Source organism: Armigeres subalbatus, chromosome 3, assembly GCF_024139115.2.
Source record: "Armigeres subalbatus isolate Guangzhou_Male chromosome 3, GZ_Asu_2, whole genome shotgun sequence".
NCBI lineage: Eukaryota > Metazoa > Arthropoda > Insecta > Diptera > Culicidae > Armigeres > Armigeres subalbatus.
This window is the reverse complement of record NC_085141.1, coordinates 32,879,257-32,905,106: the sequence shown is the minus strand read 5'-3', so window position 1 is coordinate 32,905,106 and position 25,850 is coordinate 32,879,257. Positions and strand designations below refer to the sequence as shown.

The window sequence follows — 25,850 nt, the reverse complement described above, 5'->3', positions numbered from 1 at the left end:
TTAAATGTTGAAATGTTCGTATAACTACACCCGATTCTTTTTTTACACGGGGGATGCGTTCCGTGTAAAAAAAGTTTTCAGTTCAAAATTCGAAAATCCGTGTAAAAAAAAGTTTTATGATTTCTCGACGAATCATGCAAAATGGAGCAACTTTGCAAAAAATTTGTATGGGATTTTTTTTACACGGCCGTGTAAAAAAAATCCGTGTAAAAACAGAATCGGGTGTATAACAATTAAAATTAATGAAAAAAAGTTTTTCATTTTTCTTGCTCCGTGGAAAAAAACTAATTTCATTTCAGCGTGTAATGTTTTGTTTGCGGCTAGGAAAAAATAAAAAAAATCCAATGGGCAAAGTGCAGAACGCTTCCTTTCGTTGTTTTCCGCTCTAAGTAAATAATGTTTGATCATTGGCTGCTGTACCGTGTAATGGTGGTAAGTACCTAGTGTTGTTATCATAGCACCGGAAGATTTCGATTTACTAACCATGGGGAGATATCTCTAAAGGACTTTCCGGAGGGTTACTGTCGGAGTTCTGACTAGAGTTGGGCCTTTAGAGTGAAATCAGTAGTGATTCAGTTTGGTTGCATATTTTCGAATACTATTCTAGTTTGAATATGAGCCAAAATACAGTAGTCCACAGCAGTGTTCTATTCATGTTTGATTTTTTTTCAATAAATGAAATGATTATGTTGCTGCTAAGGAAGGTGCGGTAAATGCAAAGTGGATTGAACCGTACATTAAATGACGCATTCATACACCAAAACAATTAAAAAATATTTGAATCTCGTGATTCATTCGTGGTTCAAATCTGCAGAAAATAGAACTGAGCGGTATGAGAGTAAAATCAGCAGTGATTCAAATCGTTCGGGGCTGTCAGTTTGAATATGAATCTGAATCATGCACTTTCCCAGCAGTGGCTCAAGATTCATTTTTTATAACAGTCGAGATTCAAAAGCTTAGAACCATTATACCGCTCAGTTCTATTTTCTGCAGATTTGAACCACGAATGAATCACGAGATTCAAATATTTTTCAATTGTTTTGGTGCATGAATGCGTCATTTTATGTACGGATCAATCCACTTTGCATTTACCGCGCCTTCCTCAGCAGCAACATAATCATTAATTTAATGGAATAACAATCAAACATGAATAGAACATTGCTGAGGAAGCCTGTGAGTTTGTTCTATTTTGGCTCATATTCAAACTAGAATAGTATTCGAAAATTTGCAACCAAACTGAATCACTGCTGATTTCACTCTGACAGTTTTAAGCTTTTGAATCTCGACTGTTATAAAAAATAAATCTTGAGCCACTCCTGGGAAAGTGCATGATTCAGATTCATATTCAAACTGACAGCCCCGAACGATTTGAATCACTGCTGATTTTACTCTTAGAACCTTTCAAATGATCGGGATCTTCTATGTGAGTGAATTATTAGTACACCCAGGTTTTTTTTTACACGGTTTGGTTTTGGTCGGTTATGACCTTCAGTGTCAATGAAGCAATGAGTAAACCCCACCAAAAAAATCACAAAAAATCAAAGAAAATTCAGGGGGTATTTGAAAAGCTGTAAAAGTTCGGGCTAACCGAGAAATTAATGAATTCCAACCGCGTAAAAAAAAACCTGGGTATCTAATTTGACCGTTTTAGTTAAAATGTTGACTTGTTGACTCTTTTCAGAAATATGAAACTAATTGAAAACCGCTGCTTGTCATTCATCGTTAACGGAACTCCTAATACGGAACAGCACTTGCCATTCATCTGTAACATCAACCTAATGTAATATGAGCTGAAACAGGTAACTTATCCATATTTTCAGCACAGACAAACAGACGTAGAACAATTTCCTGAATAACAATATATAAATGAATTATTTATCGCCCAGTTACTTTACCACCATCTCGCGTGCATGTTGCTCAAAAAGTTGTATAGTTACGACTATGTCAACCAGTGGTGCGAATTCTCAATCTCAGTGACTGAAATTTGTTGGATATTGATACCATCGCCTCTTCACACTCACTTCCTAACAGTGAAAAATACAAAACAAAAGAATCACACTCAGCAGGCATTGTTGATAAATTGCACCACTGCTCATGTGAATGGTCGCAAATCAAAGCATAAAAAGACCACTAGAGACCCACTTTACTAAAACTGGTACGTTCATATATTCCAGGTGATTGGCATATTTTTTCTTTTAATATGACATTGTCAACAGGCGGTGCTAATGTGATATGTCGAATCTAACGGTAAACGATGCGTGAAACGAGTAATCCGTGTAATTTAGAATGACCGTTCAGAGCGTGAACGATGGGAATTTCATCAGTATTACGTCTGTTTGTCTGTGTTTTCAGTGTGTTCTCGAAGAACATTGACATACTAATGTTCATCTTCCATAGGTGCATACTTTCGGAAGTTCCTGATAATGGTTATTTAAAATCAACTCAAGTCCTAAAAAGGATACCGGAGGATAGCGATAGCAACAGGGAGGCCATTATTACAGTTAAACCACGAACTCCACTACTCCTCATCAACAGCAACATGATCGGCAAGTGGCTTTGAAAACCCAACATCAGAATTAAATAAAATCTAAAATAAAATTAAAATCAAATTGAAATTGAGTTAAAATAAGTCAAATTTGAATTTAAACTAGATTAAAATTCAATTGAAATCGAACTAATAAAATAAATTGTAAAAAATTAAATGTATTGTATTTTAGTGTATATACACTACCACCAGAGCTCAGGGCAATGATTGCAGCTCAGAATGCAGACGTTACCATGGTCCTCGGTGCCTATCGAAGGTTTGTTCTTAAGGTCTGTCTCATTTGGGGCCGATTTCTTCACCCTCGCTTAGTCACTAAACTAGGTTTAATCGTATGGGTAAGCACCGCTTAAGAGTTAAGCGGAGGTGAAGAAATTGGAGAACTAAACTGGAATTAAACTTAAAAGTGACATTTCAATAATTATCAAATAGCCCTGCTCACAGAGAAATGTTACTTTTGACAGATATCGAATCATTTTGCATCGATGTCTTATTGGAATTGCTGGATAGCACCAGCCATTCTTATGGCCGGGTGATTTTCTCAGCCACCTGGCACGACGCCATGTTTCTGTAGCCAACATCTCAGTGTAAAATTCATGATGGTATGTGTTTTGTTTATAAACATCACATTTGATTTCCTTTAGAATACAGAACTGTCAGTGGGATACAGTCGCGTAATGTTGGCTGCAAAACAAACCTATTGTGTGAGATAGGGTTGCCACCGGGCTGGATTTTCTAATCTTCGAACTTTTAAGTTTAATTCTCGAAATGAGACAGGTTCTAAAAATATTATGTAGCCTTTACACGCTTAAAATCAATAACACAGAGATGTGTTTGCACACAAAACGGACCTAATGTGGAACATCCCCTAGATGAGCGACAGTTACACAGGCACACAAATGCCTCGTACGGTCGTGATAACGGTCCTTTTCAACATGTAAACGTTTGTACAGATTCCTGAGGAACCAAATACTGTTGAAAATATTGAAATCCAAGCTTCAATAAAACCACACGAGCTATTTTTGTGGCTGTGTAAATATTGCGCATAAACCCCAAAATTTTATTCCCGCCTTTGGGTTTCCGCGCCGAGCACTCAGCGCAAGACTCGGCGACAGGTGGAAAGTTATAAAGTTGGTAACCCTGATTTTTGACAATTAATGTCGATTGTTTGTGTGAGTGCAGCGATGTCAAAAAATAGAGCTTTTAGCTGATTTTTTCATTGTCAAATGCAAGTTTTGACAGTATTATTCATGTATGAGTGAAAAACATGTATACAAGGTCTATCGGGGAAGCAGTCGCTGGAGACAAATGTCATTGTCTTCAACGACGAAACGAAAAGTTTCTATGCAAAAAGCAATAACTATCGCTCATCTAGGGGATGTTCCCCCGCATAATAAAAAACAACATGTTATATGGTCAGAATCATTATTACGATGTAAGATATAGCTTCACAGTATACGTTGCGGTTATCGAATACTTTTAGATCGATTCAACCATAACTGCTCGACATCATCACTAAATGTCAACATATAACATGCTGTTTCTAAAATGTTCTTTATTTCCTGCATTATATGTCAACATTTTATCATACTGTTGAGCGAAAATTTTGCACGCGAAAACAGACGATTTTTTATGGTGACATAACTTAACAACCCATTCAACATATTGTTATTTGTCAAATAACCGTACCACAAACTGTTAAAACTTTATATGTGATTGTTCATTTACAGTTGTCAACAGTAAAGGATACTGTTGTCGACCGCACGGGAAAATATCCATGTACAGTTTGTAATTATGCGGGCCGCATTAGGTCCGTTTTGTGTGATGCGTGTGATGCAAACACATCTCTGTGTTATTGATTTTAAGCGTGTACTTACACTCAATATACGAGAAAGACAAACATTCCAATGAAAATTCGTAGAAAAGCTTACTGTTTCGAACGAACAGTCCATCATGTTGGACCTGTTTAACCATACATTTTTTGCTTTCGCTTGTCGAGAGAGGTCGAGAGGTCGCATTCTCGCCATGCTATTCGCCGACAGTTATTAAATCCTGCATGATACGCGAATAAAGGAAAGGAATTTTCGATATTTATTACATTAGCATCGCAGAATCCAATTACCTTGACCGGTACCGGGTATGGTTTTTCCACCGGAACGGCGTACGGCTGCGGGATGGGAATGCCAATCTTCCTGGTGACGACCGTGTGGCTATGGGTGTGCGCGTGAGCTCCCAAAAATGGTCCTGCTGGGGCAGCGAAAACCGGTGGAACCGGCGGAACGGCAGCGCCTACTACGACACCGTCGTGGTAATGAGGCAGAGGCAGTGGCGCCGCGGCCGCTGTCGCCACTGGAGCGGGGAAGGCATGGGCGTGAGCGTGACCAAAGGCGGGACCATAAATCGGTGCCGCTGAAGCGTACGCTCCCAGACCGAGGATGCCGCGTTTTTCCTTCCGACTGGGATCCGCCTTGGCGGGAGGCGTCTCGATGGGTGATGTCGTTATTGCTAAAGAGGATCCAATCGTCAGCAGCGGGAGGAGTAAGGCCTGTATGGTTTGCGAGAAACGATAGAAGAAACGTAGAATTGAAAAACAGATTGTTTTGGTGGAGTTTTACAATTAGCTTATAAGGCGAAAATTAAATTTATTCATGGCGGGGGAGAGACTTAATAAACGATGAAATTGGTTTTTATTCTCAAACTTGCTGGGTAGCCCGAATAGAATGATATCATTCCTCGAATAATCGCACGAAGATAAAGCGCCCCTAAGAAAGGGAATTCACGCTTTTGAGTCTTGATGAACAGACGCTCGATCAAATTTATTTCAAATATGTAGGAGCAAACCTCCATTCCCTGTCAGCATGTACGATCAAATTTCGACCGGGTTTGATTGGTTGATTATTTCCAAAAATTGCTCGCACCCCGGACGGCATCATGGGGAGTGTGGAATAGTATCTTGCAAAGCTATTATGATCGAAATAAATAAATAACAATAGTAATAATCAATACATAAATAATGTCAAAACTATATATATATTGTTCCCTTTCATTTGTTACTCCTGAAAATGACACTTCTTCACAGAACGTGCCCCAGCTAAAAAATAATATAATAAAATATATGATCTGTTAACGCACTCAAAGTTGTGTAGAGATCTTGAAATAGTTCGTGCAAAAACGAGATGAAAGAGACTCTGATCCACTCGAAAATCCTCGGCTGTTTGGAGAGTTTTGAAAAATTCGGTAGCGAACAGGGAGTGAGGACAAAAATCAAATCAGTCTTATAAGTACAACTGGTAGCAACGGACGCATTATGGAGTTCATTCCAAGCGATTCCGCCGAAATAGTCGGTCATGATTCGGCCGATGCTCTTGAGCATTCGGCTGATCATGGGCCCACACTGGGAATTGTATATTCCGCTGGTGACGATTCATCCGGAGCGCTTCTGCTCTCGGATGAACGTATAGAGGAAGAGCTTGATGAAGGAGAAGAACTGCACAGTTCTCCATCCGTTTACGACAGTGGCACAGCCGGTTGCTCTAACGCTCCGCCCAAAAAGTAAGTTTGCAAAAAAAAGTGTAATGAAAATCGTTCTTTAAAAAAAAAAAAAAGATGGAAAAAAAAAATCGTAAAACAAGCAAAAAAAAAAGAAAGAAGAAAGGCAAAAAAACAATAATAGAAAAAGCACACAGGCTCCGGTGGAAATAGACGGAGATCTGAAATAATAAAAAAGCGACCAGACTCCGGTGGAAATAGACGGAGATCTGAAATAATAAAAAAAGCGACCAGACTCCGGTGGAAATAGACGGAAGTCGAAAAAAAAAGGAAATAAGAACGAATTTTCCTTTTTTTTCAGGAAAATTTCAAAGAAAAGGCTCATGAAAGAATTAAAGGAAGCTGTCGAACGAAATAATTTTCTTCGAGAGCAGGTAATTCGACTCTCAGCAGATCAAGGCTTAGGTGACACTCTTCGTCATCCACGTACAAGTACGATGCAGGAAGATGTGTCTGACTCAAGGAACGAGTTTCTTTTGCTCTCTACAATGAATAATTGGACTTTAGGTACCTTGAATGTACCTGAGTGTGTACCTACAGAAGGAGAATCGGAAATCGACAAGCGACAATCGAATCGACGCCCGGAATGCCCGATGAGCGTTCAGAACCGTTCTCTAACGCTATTGGACGATTATTTCGGGTCCAGAGCATATATTTTATCACAGAGAGGAAAGCTCATGAATTTGTGTCAGTCACAAACCGAATCGAGCATCGAATTCGTCCGTCGAGTTGCTAATGCAGCAAAACTCTGCAACTACGGTGTCGACGAGGAAATGGAGGCGGTAGTAAGAGTGATCACAAAGAGTGCTAATGATAGTAGGATTCGAGTGTTAGCACACAGGAACTGGGTCAGACATGGTACTATGAAAGATTTCATCGAACTAGTACGCGATCGGGAGTTGGAGAAGGCGAATGAGGAAGAATTTCAGAGGGCACACAGCCATTCCGATACGGCAACTCTCGCACTGGTTTTCAGGAGCCCTCAGCAGGTGCACGGAAGTACAGGAAATTTCCGCGGAAACTGGTGTGGTATGGGACCACCACGAGGCACTCGTGGTTCTAGAAGAGGAACGAGAGGTTTCAATCAAGGTGTTTTGCGCAGCCAACGTAATACTACCTGCTGGAGGTGCGGCAGTGTATATCACCAACATTTTTCATGTCCTAATGCCGACAAAGTATGCCATACGTGTGGACGAATTGGGCACATAGCTCGTGTTTGTTCGGCACCTAATGAAAAGGCTTAAAACAGATCGTGGAAGCGACCAGCCGACCTGGAAGATTGTGGTGGTCCAAAGAAAATTGCTGCTATTGCAAACCCATCGGAGGAGCAGGAGATTACCAATGAGGTACGGAAATCAAAAGATCCAGAGTAGCAAACGGTTCGCAACAAATCCTAAAATATTTTTTTTCTCATTTTGAAAACGGCTAGGCTTGATGTTCTCGAATCAGTCAGTTCTAATAGATTTCCTCATTTGTTTAATTTTGGTACGATGAATTGGAATATATAAAAGAGCATTGCAAATAAAATAATTAAAAAAAATGAGATATGAATTGAATGTAGTACGATACTGTATACATTATTATTGTTATATGTTTTCACGAAAACCCAAAAAATATGATGATATTAGGGTTTGTGTAATAATATGAAATAACGTTCATTGCAAATTATTATTCTCATTTCATCAATCCTGCTTCTTCATATTTTTTGGTAGTTCATGAATAATAACGTTGCTACAGAATGGTTTATTCGATAAATTCGCCAGAAAATAAAGAACTCGTGTTACTTTCAGGACTCACCACCCAAGTCTCAAAATCTTGAAAGCATTCAGAGAATAGACAACGTACAAAACCACAGCACTCGGACGAGGTCAACTGGCATGTCCCTCATCAACGCAAAGGTGGCGGGAATTAATGTTGAATTTATGATCGATTCAGGGGCCCAAGTGAATACCGTGACCAAGTTCTCTTTCGATAAAATAACTTCCGACAATTTTGCATCTTCGAAAATCGTAACAATGAGCCCCAAAACCGATCGACCACTAAAAGGCTATGGCTCCAATGAGCAGATAAAAGTTATTGCTGTATTCTCAGCGGAGTTGTTCATTTCTGAAGATCGACCAGTGATGGTCGAAAAGTTTTATGTTGTGGAGGAAATGCGAGCGCTTTTAAGATTTAATACAGCAATTCGGTACAGCGTGCTAGATATAGGACTAAATGTTCCAGTACGTTTAGAACAACTGCCGGAGACCATGAACGATCCAACAATTTGTCATTTGAAACCTGCAGCTCATTTCTCAGAATTCCCCAAATTCAACATCCCTCCCGTTACCTTGACATACAATACGGAAATGCCACCGTCACGGAATGTGTACACCCACATCCCAACTGCATTCAAGGAATTGACCAAGCAGAAACTTGATGATTTATTGTCCTCGGGAATAATCGAGAAAGTCACACCGGGCATGGATCGCTCCTTTTGTTCGTCATTGCTTGTAGTGCCTAAAGACAAGGATGACATACGATTAGTAATAGACTTGAGAGGCCCTAACAAGTCAATTCATAGAACACCGTTCAAAATGCCAACTTTCGAGTCGATTTTGATGGAGTTTCATGGTGCCACATGGTTTTCAACCGTGGACATGAAAAGTGCATTCTTCCATATCGAATTGGACCGAAATTCTCGTCATCTAACTAACTTCTTCGCGGGCGATGGTATATACCGGTATAAAAGGCTACCATTTGGACTTTGTAACGCTCCTGATATATTTCAGGAAGTGTTACAAACTGTCATACTCTCCGGATGTGAAAGGGTAGTAAACTATCTGGACGACATCATGATCTTCGGCAAAACCAAGGAAGAACACGATAGAAATCTTGAAAAAGTGATGGAATGTTTGAAAAACCACAACGTACAGATCAACGAGGAAAAATGTAAATTTGGGAAACAGTCGGTCGATTTCCTAGGATTCGTTGTATCTGCGGACGGCTGGAAATTGGCAGAGGAAAAAATCGTTGCACTCAAGAACTTTCGGAGCCCAGAAACCTTGGCGGAAGTTAAGAGTTTCTTGGGGTTGGTGAATTTCATCGAGAAATTTATTCCTCACCGCGCACAACGGACATGGAGATTGCGAGAGTTGGCAAAATCGGACAGGTTTTATTGGGACTCGGAACTAGAAGAAGAATTCGAATACCTTAAACATGATTCATGGAAAGCAATAACTACACTAGGCTACTACAGCCGATGTGACGAGACTGAGTTGTTCGTCGATGCGTCGCCATATGCATTAGGAGCCGTGTTAGTGCAGTTCGACAAGGAGAATAATCCATGTGTTATTGCTTGCGCATCAAAAACCCTCACTATTGCGGAGCAAAAGTAACCCCAAACGCAGAAGGAGGCTTTAGCTGTTGTATGGGGAGTCGAGAAATATTCAATGTATTTGATGAGCATAACGTTCACAATAAGAACGGATGCCGAAGCCAACGAATTTATATTCGGGGGTCTTCATAGAATTGGCAAACGAGCAGTAACTAGGGCGGAATCATGGGCTTTGAGATTGCAGCCTTATACCTTCAATGTGAAAAGAATTCCAGGAAACCTGAATCTGGCCGATGCACTTTCCAGACTTGTTGTACAGAATCCACCGAATGTATCATTTGACGACGAAGCGGAACACTAGCACTTGCTTTACTTTCTCGACGCAGGTGCGATGGAATTGACATGGGAGGAAGTAGAATCATTCTCAGAACACGATGACGAGCTGCATAGCGTTAGGCTGGCGCTTGAAACCGGATTGTGGGACACCGGACTTCGACAATATGAATCGCAAGCTAAAAATCTTCGTACGCTTGGAGATTTGGTGTTCAAAAATGATCGCGTGGTTCTACCACTAGTATTGCGTCAGAGAGCTATTAAGTCAGCCCATCAAGGCCATATGGGCATATCGTCCACAAAGCGGATAATGAGAGAATACTTCTGGTGGCCTGGCATAAGTAGTGAAATTGAGAAATACGTGAAATCTTGCGAAACTTGTTTGCTGTTGTCAAGAAAGAACCCATCGATTCCCCTGACGAGCAGAGAACTACCCAGAGGTCCCTGGGAAATTCTGCAGATTGACTTTTTCACGGAAAAATAATTTGGATTCGGGGAGTTCCTGGTTGTAGTTGACACATACTCCAGATACCTACATGTCACGGAAATGAAAAAAATTACAGCAGAATCTACTATCGAGGCTTTAAATAAGATCTTTGTTGTTTGGGGGTACCCGTTGGTCATACAAAGTGACAACGGGCCACCTTTCCAAAGCGATAAATTCATCAACACATGGCAAAACAGAGGAATCGCAGTTCAGAAATCAATACCTTTGAGTCCTCAATCCAATGGGGCGATTGAAAGGCAGAACCAAGGTGTAAAAAAGCACTGGCTGCCTCAAAGTTAGATAACTCTAATTGGAGATTGGCACTCGATAATTATGTTCACAATCATAACAAGGTTAGACCTCTCTCACGGCTTGGAGTGACGCCGTTTGAATTATTAGTCGGATGGAAGTTTCGCGGTACGTTCCCCTGTCTGTGGGAATCTAGCTCCATAACGGAACTCGACCTTGAGGAAGTCAGGGAGAAAGACACCTTTTCGAAGCAAGAAAGTAAAAGATATACCGATTGGAGACGAGGAGCCAAAGAATCGGATTTGGGCGTAGGAGACAGGGTGGTGCTTACTCAGCAAAAACGACTGAAATCCGACCCGGCATTTGGAACTGAAAAATTCACCATATTAGCAAGAGATGGGGCTAAGATTGTCGTCAGGAGTGATCGGGGAGTAATTTACTCACGGAATGTCGAGGACGCCAAAAGGGCAACTGAGATTTTCATTGAGGATCTTCCAGATGACAACGATAGACATGAATCTACTGAAGATCCTGGAAATATTGTAGCAGAAGACGAAGGAACCAGTAAGAATATTTGACTAAATACCTGTGCTTAATGTTTAATTAAAATATTTTTTATACAGGCTCATCGCAGGGAACGGATAACCGAAATAAACAGCAGCTGGCGAATCAACAAGATCGATCGGAAAACAAGCGTACCATTAAAATGCCATCCATTTTTGAATAGTAACGAAACTTAATTTCTGTATACATATGTACTGTCATCACAAGAAAATATAATATGAAAATAATCAGATATGTACCTTAATATAATTTCTTAAACCGGAATAGCTCTTGATGTTCACATTTTGCAAATTAACCGATCCCTTTTTGCTTCATGTTCACTAAGCCTCGTTCATCCGTATCACCCATATTATCTACTGGATATAATTAGGATGTGTCTTCGCAGCAGTTTTTTTTAGTTCGGCTTGTTCTTCTTAATCTGGACCATCTGGACATCCACTGATGTGTTCTGGGGTTTTCGGCAAATTCTGCTCGTGCACCTGAGCATCGGTGAGGTTTGAAATAATGGACAGAACAGAATATCGTACAACATTTAAAAACGAGCTCGGTGGTCTAGTGGCTACCGCTTCTGCCTTATAAGCAGGAGGTCGTGGGTTCAATTCCAGGCTCGTTCCTTTCCTACTTTGTATTTCTATCTTAATTCTTTCTGTGTTTCACGTTCTACCAAAACGATTCCTACTGTTATAACCTCCCACACAATTCCAAAACCTCCCGTGGCACCTATGAGAGGTCGTAGAGTTCTCTGCATCTTTCTTAAGTAGGTGTCCAACTAACCATCCTTCCCCTTCCTCAGCATTCGCAAGGACGTGGCCAGGACAGATCTCGACTATTGGAGAGTGCATTGCTTTCATCTAAGAGATAGTGATTAGTCCCAAATCAATATCTGTGGTAACGGATGAAAGTGATGCTACTTTCATACAATAGTCTTGGCTTGTACCACCTACGAATTTGTGCGAATTGCTCAATGCTAATGCTAATGCTAATGCTAACAGAATATCGTACAACATTTCGCGAATGCGTAAGAATTATTCTTCCAATGCTAGGTGGGCTTATAAATACGGCGCTGCACAAAATTATCGGGAAACTAAATATAAAATTGGCAAGAAATTGCGGAACGGGAAATTGCGGCGATACTGAATTGCGGAAAGCTTTTTGTCCGTTTAGACGTCTCAGGAATACGAGTTGTTGGAGGAGAGGCTAACGATTACTATTTTATTCTTTCAGGTAGACAAAGTACTAAACCAATCTTACGCCGCCGTCTCAAGTATTTACCGTTGCTTTAAATAATAAAACCACCCGAATGAATTGGTGGAAATAAGCTACATACGTTTATTTTCAGATGAATTTTAGATAAGTTTTAATGTGGAAGAATCAATCATCGATGAATAGTTATTGAACCTAATTATCTAAATTATATTTAAAAAAAGCGTCCAAATTTGGAAAACCGTTCACCAATCCTCATGCTATGTTAGGCTTATGAGCCGGTTTCCAGCTGGATAAAATTACACCTCTATCTCTATCATTTAGATTATTAATTATTAATTGGTGTATGATAAGCATTTAATCATAAATATATTCCACTTGTATCACCTGAATAAGATGACGGGTTCTTGAATTGTAGATTTCTATTCGGGAGTAAAGAAAACATTTAATTCGTAGTGTTTGTGACGCTTGGAACTCGTCAGCCAGCAGGTTGATGGATTTTTTATGTAGATATCAGCTTTCCGTATGGTTCTGGGATAAAATTTACTTTTTAGCTAGCTCGTCAAATTGCAAAAAAAAAAAATGTTCGCGGTTTGTGTCAACTAAGCGTGAAATTATGTTGTGGATAATTGAAATGCTTTGTTTTATGATAAATCTTTAGTACCTTAAAATCCCTCTCCCTATCAACAGAATCAAGCGAAGCAAAGTCCTCGTGTAAAAGTTTCCTGCCATCTCCCAGCTCTCAGTGAGATGATATTGGAATGGAAAGACAATAAATCATTTTTTACATCCATCAGGTTTTAATTTTAATTTTATTTTTGCAAGCAACGCATGTATAGTTGGGTTGGAAAAGGTGGAAGGTGAGTAGACTGAATTTGGAGTTCTATTCTAGCATCATTTTCGCCTTTCCAGTCGCGAAAAACGCGGTTCCTTTAAATGTTGTTGGAAAAATCGCGGACTTATATTTATACTCTCACGAAAATCGTGGATTTCGAATTGGCAACTTGCTTTCAACTATCGAATGAATGTTGGATGTAAACTACACGATAGCAGCTCATCAAACCAGCGTTGGTGGCGAATTAAACAACAAAGCTACAGCGTGCAAACTTAAAATTCGAAATTTAACGATTGCCGAGAATCCAACAGCCGGGATCTCGGCAATAATTTCGACGAATAACGGTAAAACTTTTATCGATATTTCGGTAAACTTTACCGAGACAGTATTGTAATACAAATAAAAAATGCTACCTAGAAGATGCAATTTTGACAACATTTCGGTAAAGAAAATTATTTTGAGCTTTTTAGTGGAATGTCTTCACTTGTCATATAAGACGAGTTTGAACATTTCGGTGCTTTCCGCTTTAACACGGAATTTAGGCACCATTTTCACTAAGAAAGCTAGGCAATTTAAGTTATTTCAAGTTCACAGAAACTGTAATCGGTCGTCTGCGCAATATTTGAAAGAGAGTTGGCGTTTTAAAACGAGTTAGATCAAGATGTTTTCAATTTTTCACGACAATCTGAACCGAGTCATTTTTTTAAATATAGGAAGCTGAAAAGTTAGGCGCAAAAGCGCGATACGTGCACAACGTACATGAGTCACATATACCACAATTTATTCCATTTCAAGGATGAATACCAGGATTGATGGCACCTAGCCAGAGCAGAGATGACTATCTGAAATGTTGAAATAGCCCATCACCTACAGAGAAACATAAGTAATAGGAATATTTTCTGCGTTTTGCACAACGTATGCAGTTTTTTTTCTTCCGATAAACTTTGTTATCGACTTCGGAAGCATCGGTATCACGTGAATTCGATTGCCTTGTTGCTGTTTTGTCGTTTCGAAGAAGGGGAACACTGAATACCCTTTTTTACATCGCACTTCACGTTGAGCGTAGGAAACCATTCCATCGTTATTGTTTCAATATGGCAAGTAACATAAAACGTGTCACAAGACTGATAATGCATGACAAGAACACAGCACATCACAGCATTGTTTTAACGGTGGGTACGATTATATTTCAATTACAGATATTCGAATGGTTTGCAACAAAAGCAAACAATTTGAACAATATTTAAATTCTGACCAATTTACAGAAAGTGGAAAAAATGATTTAGTTCAAGACTTCTCGTAAACCTTTGTATAAAATTGAAAAAAGAACCTCAAATTGGACTCCGTATAGAATAACGAAATAAGAAAATGCGAAATCTGGTTAATTTCACTGAAGTAAAAGTCTGTATTTCGGCGTAAAATATTCTGCACTTCCTTAAGAAATTCCTCTGTGTTTTATGTTAGTTTTCTGAAAAACAATCTTTTTGAATAAATTTCTGTACTTCCACTTGAAATTCTCTGGAGATTCCATGGGAAAAACTTAAATATTTTCGTTGTTTCTTAATTTTCGTTGGATATGTACCAGGAAAAAATCTTCTAAATTCATTTTTTTTAGGATTTCGCAAGGGGAATTCTTTGAAATTCCGAAGAAAAATCCGGGGCATATTCTTCGGAAGTTGCATACTACGGAATGTCTACGGTAACTTATTTGTGATTGTCAATGAAAATTATTCGGAATTCCCAAAGAAAATTGTTAAAACTTTCCAAGGGAGTTTTCATAAAAAATTTCCACAATTTTCGCCTTTGTTGTTTGCATAGAAAATCATACTAAATTTTCAACAGAAATTCACCCAAATTTTCACTGGAAATTTTCCAGAATTTCAATATTCAATTATTCTTGGTATTTCCACAGAAAGTTTCGCAAGATTTGCAAGGCAAATAAAAAAAAAACAGATTCATCCATCTAGCGGTGATGATATGCCTTTCTCGTTCAATGAGACAAAATTCCGCGTCGAATGCAACTTTTTGCGAGTAAATCGGTTGAAGATAGGTACATATATGCCCGAAAAAGAGTGAGTTTTTTTAAACGAACGGTATCCAGCTTTTTACGCTAGCCATAAATCTTGTTAGGGGTGATTTAGTTTTGACGTTTGCTGTGTACAACAATTTTTATGCAGGATCCTAGTAGCCAGCCTAGCAACCTGTCAAATATTTTCACATGTTGATTTAATACGTTTGCAAATAACGGTAGATTCTTCTTCTTATTGGCATTACATCCCCACACTGGGACAGAGCCGCCCCGCAGCTTAGTGTTCATTAAGCACTTCCACAGTTATTAACTGCGAGGTTTCTAAGCCAGTTTACCATTTTTGCATTCGTATATCATGAGGCTAAACACGATGATACTTTTATGCCCAGGGAAGTCGAGACAATTTACAATCCGAAAATTTCCTAGACCGGCACCGGGAATCGGTAGAACGGTAGATTATTCTGATAATATTTATAATAATATTTTTTTATTTTAGATTTGCTGGAGCCATACTAAATATTTTGTTCAGAACCTCCAGATATTACGAATTGGTTACACAATCAACCGATCTTGTGAGCAGTATTCCCATTTCTGGAAGCTCTGCTGTATGGCAACCGGCGATAGATTCTACATAAAAGATAAACCGTATTCTGCTCACGATAAACTACTTGTGCCTGATCAACAACTTCAATCGCTACATTCCATTGAATTGATGTCACCCCCATGGTTTTCATTACTATTTTACAATTGGTTGAAACTTAAACAATTGAATTGATCAGTTAAAAACATTAGCACAGTATTGAGAAAATACATTGAAAAACGAGCCACATTTTCTGAAGCGCGATGTCTTTTCCGTTAGCTATGTGCCTCACAGCATTAAATACGTAATATGTGAAATTGTGAAAGCTTTACTGCAATCGATCAAAATCTATTAATCTGATCATAAAGTGCAATGTCAGTGACCGGTATTTTCAAAATAAAAGCTTTGATTATATCGGATCAAGTTCCACTGAAATAGTAAGAGATAGATACTACTTAAGGCAGTTGTCTGTCTAGCATCTGGCCAACCCCTGGATTTTTTTTAATTTGTAGCCTAGTCCGCGTAGAAAAAACCGGATCTGAAATTGATTATTTCGTATATGGACTATTTTTTCCAAGCCAATTATGTGAATTATTTCAATAAATAATTTCACTATTTATGGGCAGCTAATAACAGTGACAGACCGAATCTATAGCGGCTTCATCAATAATCTCGACTCAATAATCTCGGAAACACATCAGATTTTCCCTGGAGAATAAGCGATAAACCACGAAACACTGCTAGAGTTAGGACATCTAAATTATTTTTGAAATGCCTAGAACAAGAGCTGAAATATATAAAGAATGATTATGTTGAAATAATTTTCAGGGACGATGATAAAATTTGTTGTTGTATTCAATACGTTGCCATGTAAATAACGAATTTTTCGACTCATATTTTAGCATACTTCGATACAATTATAAAATTTATAGTGTACAAGCCAAATGTCAAAAGGGGGTGGTTCAAAGTTTATGGCATGACCAGCTTAAAAAGCTGGATAAAATAGTAGTTTGTGCAACGAGTTGCAAAAAGATGATTTTTCCAGCACGAGTTGTACGTTTATCCAACGAGGCTTGCCGAGTTGGATAAATACTACGAGTGCTGTAAAAATCGAGTTTTGCAACGAGTTGCACACGCTATTTTTTGCAATGACAAAAAATGGACTATAATATGATAAATATGTACCAAAATTGTACAGTTTAATTTACTCCACATGATCATTCTTGCCAATAAATTATATTGCTGCAGAGAACAATCAGATTCCATATTACCGTGCCACAATGCATAGTTCGATAAGACGTGAAGCGATAGATGTACTTGCCTTTGGAAATTTTTGATGTCATGTCCATCAAACTATTTAAATTATTACGCGACGCAGAGAATACACTATCTAAACACTTACCCAAGCTAATTCAGCAAAATGTCCTGTAACTACTGCTCTGATGTTGGTTTTTCATTATAGCACCCAAATGAGTGTTATAATGAATATTATGCAACCCATTTGAGTTGCATAATGTTCATTAAAGCACCCATTTCGTTGGTATGGAAAAGTAGGCCGTTTTATCACTCAAAGACGAACTGTAAACCAGGTAATATGATCAGGAATTGCAAAAAATGTATTTTGGCCATAGCTTGTGAGTCTATAGTCCTCGAATCATAACTGTCTTCTCAGCGGGACTGACATGAAAGTACCGACGGTATTCACTTATCAGTGCTATGTAAGGGTTTCCGTATTCTTCTTCTCCGTATGCTCTTTCAATTTTATTTCAATCGGAGCAAATTGATTGAGGACAAATACGTGAAAAAAGGCATGGCACGCATTTTTTGTAAAACAATATTATCCCGCAATCTCTTTCCAATCCATTATGCGACACTTCAATTTTATTATCGCCTCTCCATATATCGATATTGAAGGGACCATCGAGATAGGGACAGATCGAGGAAATGCTATGAAAAACGATAACAAAACAAACGTCATTTTCTGTTGTTGATGTGTTTGTTATTGTCCAAAGATGGTCTAGTAGCCTAAAAATTTGAACATATCGACATAATAAGGAGAGAGAATACGTCTCACTTCATTTCTCACTTTTCACTGTTAAAAGTGAGTAGTGCGAAGTGGGTAGCGAGACGTTTCACTGCTGATTTCGCGCTTTTTACTTTTTACTTTTTATTCCTAATTTCTCACTTTTCAAATGAACTATTCGGCTAAATGACCCTTTTGGCCAAATGACCCTTTTGGCCAAATGACCCTTTTGGCCAAATGACCTTTTTGGCCAAATGACACTTTCGCGCTTTCGGCCTAATGACCCTCTCGGCCAAATGACCTTTTCGGCTGTATGATCCTTTCGGCCAAATGACCCATTCGACCAAACGACCTTTACGGCCAAACGATCCTTTCGGCTAATGACTCTTTCGGCTAAATGACCCTTCCGGCCAAATGTCCCTTTCGGCCAAACGACCCTTTCGGTCAAGGGACCCTTCCGGACAAATGACTTTCGGCCGAATGGGTTTCAGCCAAATGACCCTTCCCCGAAAAATGACAATAGAAAAAATCTCCACGGGAAAGTATACGAAGAAGTTTTTAAAACTCTTCCAAAAAGTTCTAAAAGCAAACGGCAGTACGGGTTAGACTTTTCTAATACTATGTATGAAGTGTAATCGTATCGCAAAACAAAATTTCTATTAGGAATATTGTGTTTATTGTACAGTGGAAGAAAAGTTCATTCCTGCTTACCGTTTTTAATTAAATTGCTATTATAATTTTTGAGAAGAGTTTTAAATATTTCTTCGTATGCTTTCCCGTGAAGATTTGTCCGATTGTCATCTTTCTGTTTCTTCTTCTTCTTCATGCAACATAAAAGCGCAAATTGCAGCTTGTTGCAATACAATTGATTAACAAGTAGTATCTAAAAAATATCAATTTTTTTCGCAATTATTTTTTTTTGGCCATAACTTTAATTCATTGATTCAGTCAATTTGAAAAAAAAAAGAAAAGGAAAAACATGGTTCGTCGTCGAATGCAACTTATTGCGAGCAAATCGATCAAGGATATGTACCTACAAAATCGATGAGACTTTTTTGCGCATTTTGTTGTAATATATATTAGCCACAATCTTTTAACCCATTGTCCGATCAGGCCAATTTTCAATAATGGGACAGGACTTCCCATCGAATGCAACTTGTTGCGAGCAAATCGGATAAGGGTAATTGGCTTAAAAATGGGCGAGAGTTTTTTACCCCTTTTTGGAGTAAAAAAAGTATTTCTGCCATAGCTTCTGATCCCATAGTCCGATCTCTCCAAATTTCAATTAGAAACAATGAGACACGGTTCTGCGTTAAATGCAACTTGTTGCGAGCAAATTAATGCTTAAAAATGGGTGAGACTTTTTGCGCACATACATACATACACATACACAGGCATCACCTCAATTCGTCGATCTGAGTCGATTGGTATATGACACTATGGGTCTCCGGCCCCCCTGTAAAAAGTTCGCTTTTGGAGCGAATAATAGCCTTTACGTATACTTAGTATACGAGAAAGGCAACAACTTATAGGAAGTTATTCTAAAGTTTCAGGGGAAATAATTCGGAATATCCGCCAACAATCCTGTAACTATCAAGGAAAGTTCTTCTAAATTTTCACAGGAATTTACTCGGAATTTTAACGGAAAATCTTTCGGGATTCAGAAGAAATTTCTTTGGATTATTCTTCAGAATTTCCACCGGAAATTCTTCTAATGTTTAACGTAAAATTCTACGAAATTTAAACGGGACATTACTCGGAAAATTTAATGTACAAACATAAATTTTGAAAGATATAAAACGGGAATTTTTAAGAAATTTCAAAGGACAATAATTTGGAAATTTCACTTGAAATTCTTAGAAATTCTTATTGATAATTCTTCGGACTTCTACAAGCTTAAATCGGTGTTGGAAATAATAGTATACTGTGTGGCAGTAAAATGGTATGAAAGCTCAGATGTGAATACATATGTACACTATGTGTAAGATTTTAATTTGAAAGTGTATTGGAGGAGACCACTTTCCCTTCGATGGGACTCGAATCCACGACCCTCAGTACGCTAGAGTAGTGTTATAACCAACTAAGCTGCGATGGACCTTCGTGGGCCTTTTCGCAACTAAGCGACTACTGAATGAGCCCGAGATTACCAAATTGGACGCATAGTCAAATCACTCAAACAAATGAATTGTGACAAATTGCAATTAGGGGGTGTAATGTAAATCAATTAAAATTTTTTAGACAATTTCAAATATTACGACATTTTTATTGCATTTTATCGTCTATAAAATGTATTGCAATCGTCTAATTTATAGAAAAGGACTCTGGAAATTCTTTGGAACGTAACGTACATATTCACATATGAGTTTTCATAACATTGTAAATTCTTTGGAATGTTTTTTTTCCAAAAACATCTCTTTCAAAAGTTATTTCAGGTTTTCCTTCGGATACCATCGGAAATAATTTTTTCGAAATTTCCAGCAAAAATCTTCCACAAAACTAGGACAAGATTTCAGAAATTTTTTTGAGAGTTTACTAACGAATTGCTAACGGAACTCCTGAAGGCATTTTCGACATTAAATTTGACCAAGAATATCTTTGGACATTCCTTCAAATATTTTATCGGAATTTAGTCTAAGGATTTTTTTCCTGAAAATCCTCTGGAAATTATTTCGGAGATAAATCCAGCAATTCCTTTGGAGATTCCCCAAGACACTATTTTGAAAATTCAAAGAAGTAATTCTACGAAAATTTCTTCGGAAATTCCATTACAAATTCTTTTAGAAACTTCTTCAGATATTCTTTTTGAAATTTCTTCGGAAACTTCTTTAGGAATGTTCGAAGGAATGTCTTGATGAATATCCAAGAAAAATTCTGGATCTATCTCTCAAGTAATTTCCTGAGAATTTGCCGAAAGAATCCCTGGAGGAACTGACAAAGAAATTATTGGAGGATTTCACAGAGAGATTCAGGAATTTCTGAAATTCCAGTGGAATTATGAAATATCTGAAAGTATTGTCGAAGGTAATTCCGGAGGGGTTTCTAAAGTAATTCTTGGACAAATTTTAAAAGGAATTTTCGAAAAAAAATCCTAAAGAAATTTTTGAAGGTATTTCTAAATTTATTTGCGAATGATTCTTGAAAAAATGCAAAATGCAACTCCTGAAGTAAATTCCTAAGGAATTCTCGAGAACATCCAAAGAAGTATGGTGATGGATCGAATGAAATCAATTTTTTTATTTCTTTATTTCACTGCTATAAGAATTTTCGAAGGGCCTTCCGAAGTTTTTCTCAATTTTCTCCTCTGAGAATTCTTTCGGGAGCTCCTCTAGGAATAATTTATAAAATTTCCCCTGTAGTTCGAATGGATATTCCTTCAGGGATTCTTCCGTAAAACTTTCCCAAAGGTCTTTGTAAATTTCTCCATGAATTCTAATGTAAGATTACATTCTAAACTCATGCAGGAATTATTCCGAAAAATTTGTTAACAAACTGCATCTTTAAAATTATGGAAAAATGAAATAGGATTCCAAAAGATTTTTTGAGAAAATTTGTAAGACATTTCTAAAGAATTCTCGAAGAAATTCTCATAATAATTTCCAAATGAAATTTTCGAAGGATTTTCTAAAGATTCTCCCGAAAGAATGCGCAAAGGAAATTTCGAAGGAATTTTAAATGGAAACTCCTAAAGGAATCTCCAAAAGTAATCCTGAAACAATTTCTGTGGGTGTTGTATGTACTAAAAAAATCCTGAAAAAATTTTCAAATGAGTATTATGAGAAATATCCAAAGACATTTCTGGATTTATCTCTATGGGGCCGTACACTAATTACGTAAGCATTTTTTTTTTGGGTTTTTCAACCCAAATTTTTGGTTTCCTCACCCCATGTAAGATTTTTTGCATACAAATCTTTTTTATATTTAAATGAAACTTAAGAAAATGGCAGAACCTTCCTCCTCCCATAAGTGCTTACGTAATGAGTGTACGACCCTTATGCAATTTCCGGAGGATTTTCAGTAGAAATCCAAATACATTCCGAAAGAATTCTTGGAATGTCCAAAGAAATTCTTGCTGAAATTTAAGAATGTCGGAAATACCTACAGAATTTAAATTAAAAATTGGCTGATGACTTGTGAGGGAAGTCAGATTTTTACTTTTTGTTTGGAAAAGATGTTTAATTTTGATGTTGCCAAAGCAGATTCGATGGATACGGGGAATTGACTGATATCCCATAGTTATTAGCTGGTTATGAAACAACTCCTCGCAAGGGCAGCTGTTGTATAATTGGTAATACGTCCGTGTACTTAATGGGATAGTGTGGATTCAAGTCCCACCGGCAGCCGAATCTTTTTTCGCAATTTTTATATACATAAAAATGAATTTCTGTCTGTCTGAAACTTATTGAACAGATACCCCTCCCCGCTTTGGAAAGAGGGGCTAACACTAATTTCACTAATTTCTTCAAAACTCGAGAATTAATCAAGCAAATCGAACCAAATCTGTCATGTGGAGGTTTTGGAAGGCAAGATATGTTTCTGTGGTGGTTCTAAGCCTCTCCCCCTTCTGGATCGGAGGGCTCTCATACAAATGAAGCATTAATTTCGAAAAACTCGAGAACTAATCAGAGAATAAATCAATTTTGGGCGAAACGAAGTTCGTCGGGTCTACTAGTATCTCATAAAAACATCTTAAAATGCAAACTTGACTATGTGTATTAAAATTAAACATCTTTTCCAAAAAAAAAATAATTTGGAGATTCCTTCGGAAATGCTTCTAGAGATTCCTTCAAGAATTCCTTTGCTAAGATTTTAAGCAAGATTTTTTTCCCGAAATGCTTTTAGAAATTCCTTCGGTAACTCTTTTAGAAATTTGTAAATTCCATTGGAAGTTTGTTTGCAATTCCTACGGAAACCTCTTAAGAAACTCCTTCAAGAATACATACGGAAAATGTTTCTGGAAAACCGCCAACAATTTTTTTTCGAATAATTCTTTTTTTGAATTTCTTTGGAAATTGCTTTAGGAATTCCTGCCAAAACTCAATGAAGAACTCGTTATTTAATTTTAATGACTTTCATCAGCAATTATTCCAGGATTTTCTCAAACAAATTCCTAAATAAATCCCTTCCGAAACTCATGGACGAAATTCTTGGAATTCCTTCGAAAATTCTCTTAGGAATATTTTCATAATTTTACCCAGGAATTCTTGAGAAAATCAATCAAAAATTCCTCCGGAAATTTAATTAGAAACTGCTTAGGGCTTTCGAGTATTCCTTCAGCAATTCTTTTGGAAATCAGACATTCTTATGGGAATCCTTCCGAAATTATTTCAGGAGTTCTGTCGGAAATTTCATCTGGAAATTCCATTGACAGTTCCGTTAGAAACTCTTCCGAAAATTCTTTTGGGATTTTCTATTTTATTCTTTAATAAATTTCCGGAAAAAATCTCCCAACAGAATTTCCGGAATAATTACCACAGGAATTTTAAAAGGAATTTGTATGCAGCCGCAGACCGCAAGTCGAGCACATCTGTACATTGGACTCATAAACATACGTGCTCGACTTGCAGTTAGCGGCGGTATGGTTTTGCTAAATGCAAGAGGAAGTTCCGAAGGAATATCCGAATGAATTTAGGGGAAACTGGGGTAATACGCACCCCCGGGGCAAAACGAACCTGTGGCATTTTTGAATACATTTTCAGCAGTTTTCCAAAGTTTTTACTGTGCATGTAGTTCGGAGCTCGTACTACCAATCCAGTAGTAAACATTCTTGAATATATTCCTGGAACATCGATAAAAATGTTGAAAGGTCGTTTTGCCTCGGGGTGCATATTACCCCAGTTACCTTTACAAAGGCCTCTTCAGAGGATTTTCATAGAGTGGAATGAATTTCTGACCGATTTCCAATAGAAATAATCGCTTGTCATAAGAGGAATTTGTACAGTCCCATTTAATTCTACCACTTAATTGTACCTTGACAGATACGTATTTCGACCTCAACAGTAAGGTCGTCTTCAGTGTCTCGTACTTGACTCGACTAGTCGACCGAAACGGCGAAGCGATTATTGTCAAGTCTTACGGTAAAAGCTACACTAACGTGTTGAAGGCTATGAGAAGTGACGAAAAGCTCTCTGGCCTGGGTGTCAACTGTATCCGTCGAACGCAGAGAGTCGAGATGATTCTTGTCTTGAAGCGGGATGCTGCTCAGAAGAAATCTGAGTATAAAAAATTGACCGAAGAGGTTTTTGGAGATTGGGTTCAAGTAAGAGCTCTATGTCCAGTCTTGATCATCCAGTGCAAAGTCTTGAATGAGATAACAGTAAGCTGTGCCGTATGTGTGGAGCAGAAGACCATAGAGCCAGCACCTGTGTACCAAGGTGTCTGATCTGTCCCCCGGTTGTCTCTTGGAAGGAGCCTTTGGAGCCTCTTGGAAGGAGGCTTCCGGACCTCTTGAAAGGAGAAATCCAAATATTTTTTAAGGAGGCTTCCGAGCCTCTTGTAGGGAAGATTTTGAGCCTCTTGAAGGAAGCTTTTAAGCCTTTTAAAAACTTAGCCTCTTGAAGGGGGCTTTCGATCCTCTTGAAAGTAAGCTTCCACGCCTCTTAAAAAGACGCTTCCGAGTCATTTAAAAGGAGGCTTCTTATTTCGAGCCATTTTAAAAAGGTATCTTGAAAATACGCTTTTAAGTCCCTTGAAAGAAGAATTCCAATACTCTTGAAGGAAAGCCTCTTGAAAAGAGACTTCCAAGCTTCTTGTAAGCAGCCTTCTAAGCTTATTGAAGAAGGCTCAGAGACTCTCCATCGGTGTTCAGGCCTTGCGTGTCGTTTTAAAAGATGTTTGTTATGTTCGCAATATTTGAAGCAATACTCTATTATTTACAACTTCTTCAGAAACAATAGACCTGCTTGGCGAAGGAATCGGAGTTCCATCAGAGGTGCATCTTCTGGGGCTGAACTATCGTCAAAGCGTCAATTCCACCAACGTTTCTAAGTTTAATGGCCTCCCGTAGACATCCGTTGACGCCACCAACCAATTACAAAGTATTCCAGAATTTCGGATGACTGTGTGCAAAATGATATCGTCTCTTCAAGCAATGATCCCAGAGACGACCTTCGAAACCCTGAACCCTAACCGACAAACCTTAGACCTATCACGGACAAGCCTCCTAGAATACAAATTTAAAGCTTCTCACGTTTTCTAGGGCACATCATTAAAAATGGAAACAACGCACAACTGTCATCGTTTTTTCAGCTTTGCTGCAGGCGCCAAATAATAAAAATGACAGTTGTACGTTGTTTCCGTATTGAGTGATGTGCCCTAGAAAGCGCGAGTGAATTTAGTTTTGGATTCCAGAAGGCTTGTCCTCTCTCTGATGGATACAAAAGCAAATAAATACTTATCAGCTATACAAATATTTTTGGATAGAAGAGACTGTGATTTGAATCACTTTTTGCGACAGTTCAAAATATGCAATCAATCACATGTGTTTTGAGCTTCCAGTAATAAAACGAGTTGTTCCCAGAACAAAAACATTTCGCTGGGCTTTCAACCATTGTTCTACTTTTTATGGTGCATGATGTTTTTATGATGATTCCAAATGAAAACTTTTCCGTTTATTGAAAAATACTCTCAGCACTAATCTCTTCTGCTGTCCACTCATTCCTGGAAATTGTTTCAGTTTTTTCATGTCATTGGAGTTGACAGCGTTGTGTAACCAACCGTCCCACTGGGATATTACAACACTTTGATCAGTCCCATATTCAAATCCCCTGTCACCATAAACGCCATCCATTCATAATCAAACAATTAATTACAATCACGTACCGTTAATTTCATTTTCATTCAGGGGTGATCGCCCGACGCTCTAATCACTTCCAGCGACGTCGGTCACGACAAACTATTCTTTCGTCACTGACTTCGTTTGGTTCAGCTTGCTGTTGCACTTTCTTCACCCCTGGAGACACTACTATTTGTGCGCCCCTCGGTTAACGGCGGCATGCACCGCAAGACAAAAGAACCGAGCTAATTGCCTGGAACGTTGCACAGAAATTCGCGAGGACGTTGGATGTGGCCTACAGACCCACAGAAACCGACGCGGACGGGTGGGATGAGAGCACGATGGGTTTGCGTTAAATAATTGATCGGC

General features: G+C 38.3%; 1 protein-coding gene and 1 long non-coding RNA gene across 2 annotated transcripts in view; one reads left to right on the top strand and one right to left on the bottom strand.

Annotated features, from left to right (window-relative positions):
• Window positions 1-25,850, bottom strand: part of LOC134220690 (uncharacterized) — a 43,819-nt gene extending 17,969 nt beyond the window's left edge. Inside the window, exons 1-2 of the mRNA XM_062699793.1 lie at window positions 25,529-25,850; window positions 4,665-5,087 (exon numbers count right to left, since the gene is read on the bottom strand). Coding sequence (XP_062555777.1) covers window positions 4,665-5,087; window positions 25,529-25,546 — 441 coding nt within the window. The 5' untranslated portion in view covers window positions 25,547-25,850. The remainder of the gene's footprint in view (window positions 1-4,664; window positions 5,088-25,528) is intronic.
• LOC134220691 (uncharacterized) lies at window positions 530-2,668 on the top strand. Its single transcript, XR_009982006.1, has 3 exons — window positions 530-1,423; window positions 1,682-1,799; window positions 2,398-2,668. It is a non-coding gene; the product is annotated as an uncharacterized LOC134220691 (long non-coding RNA).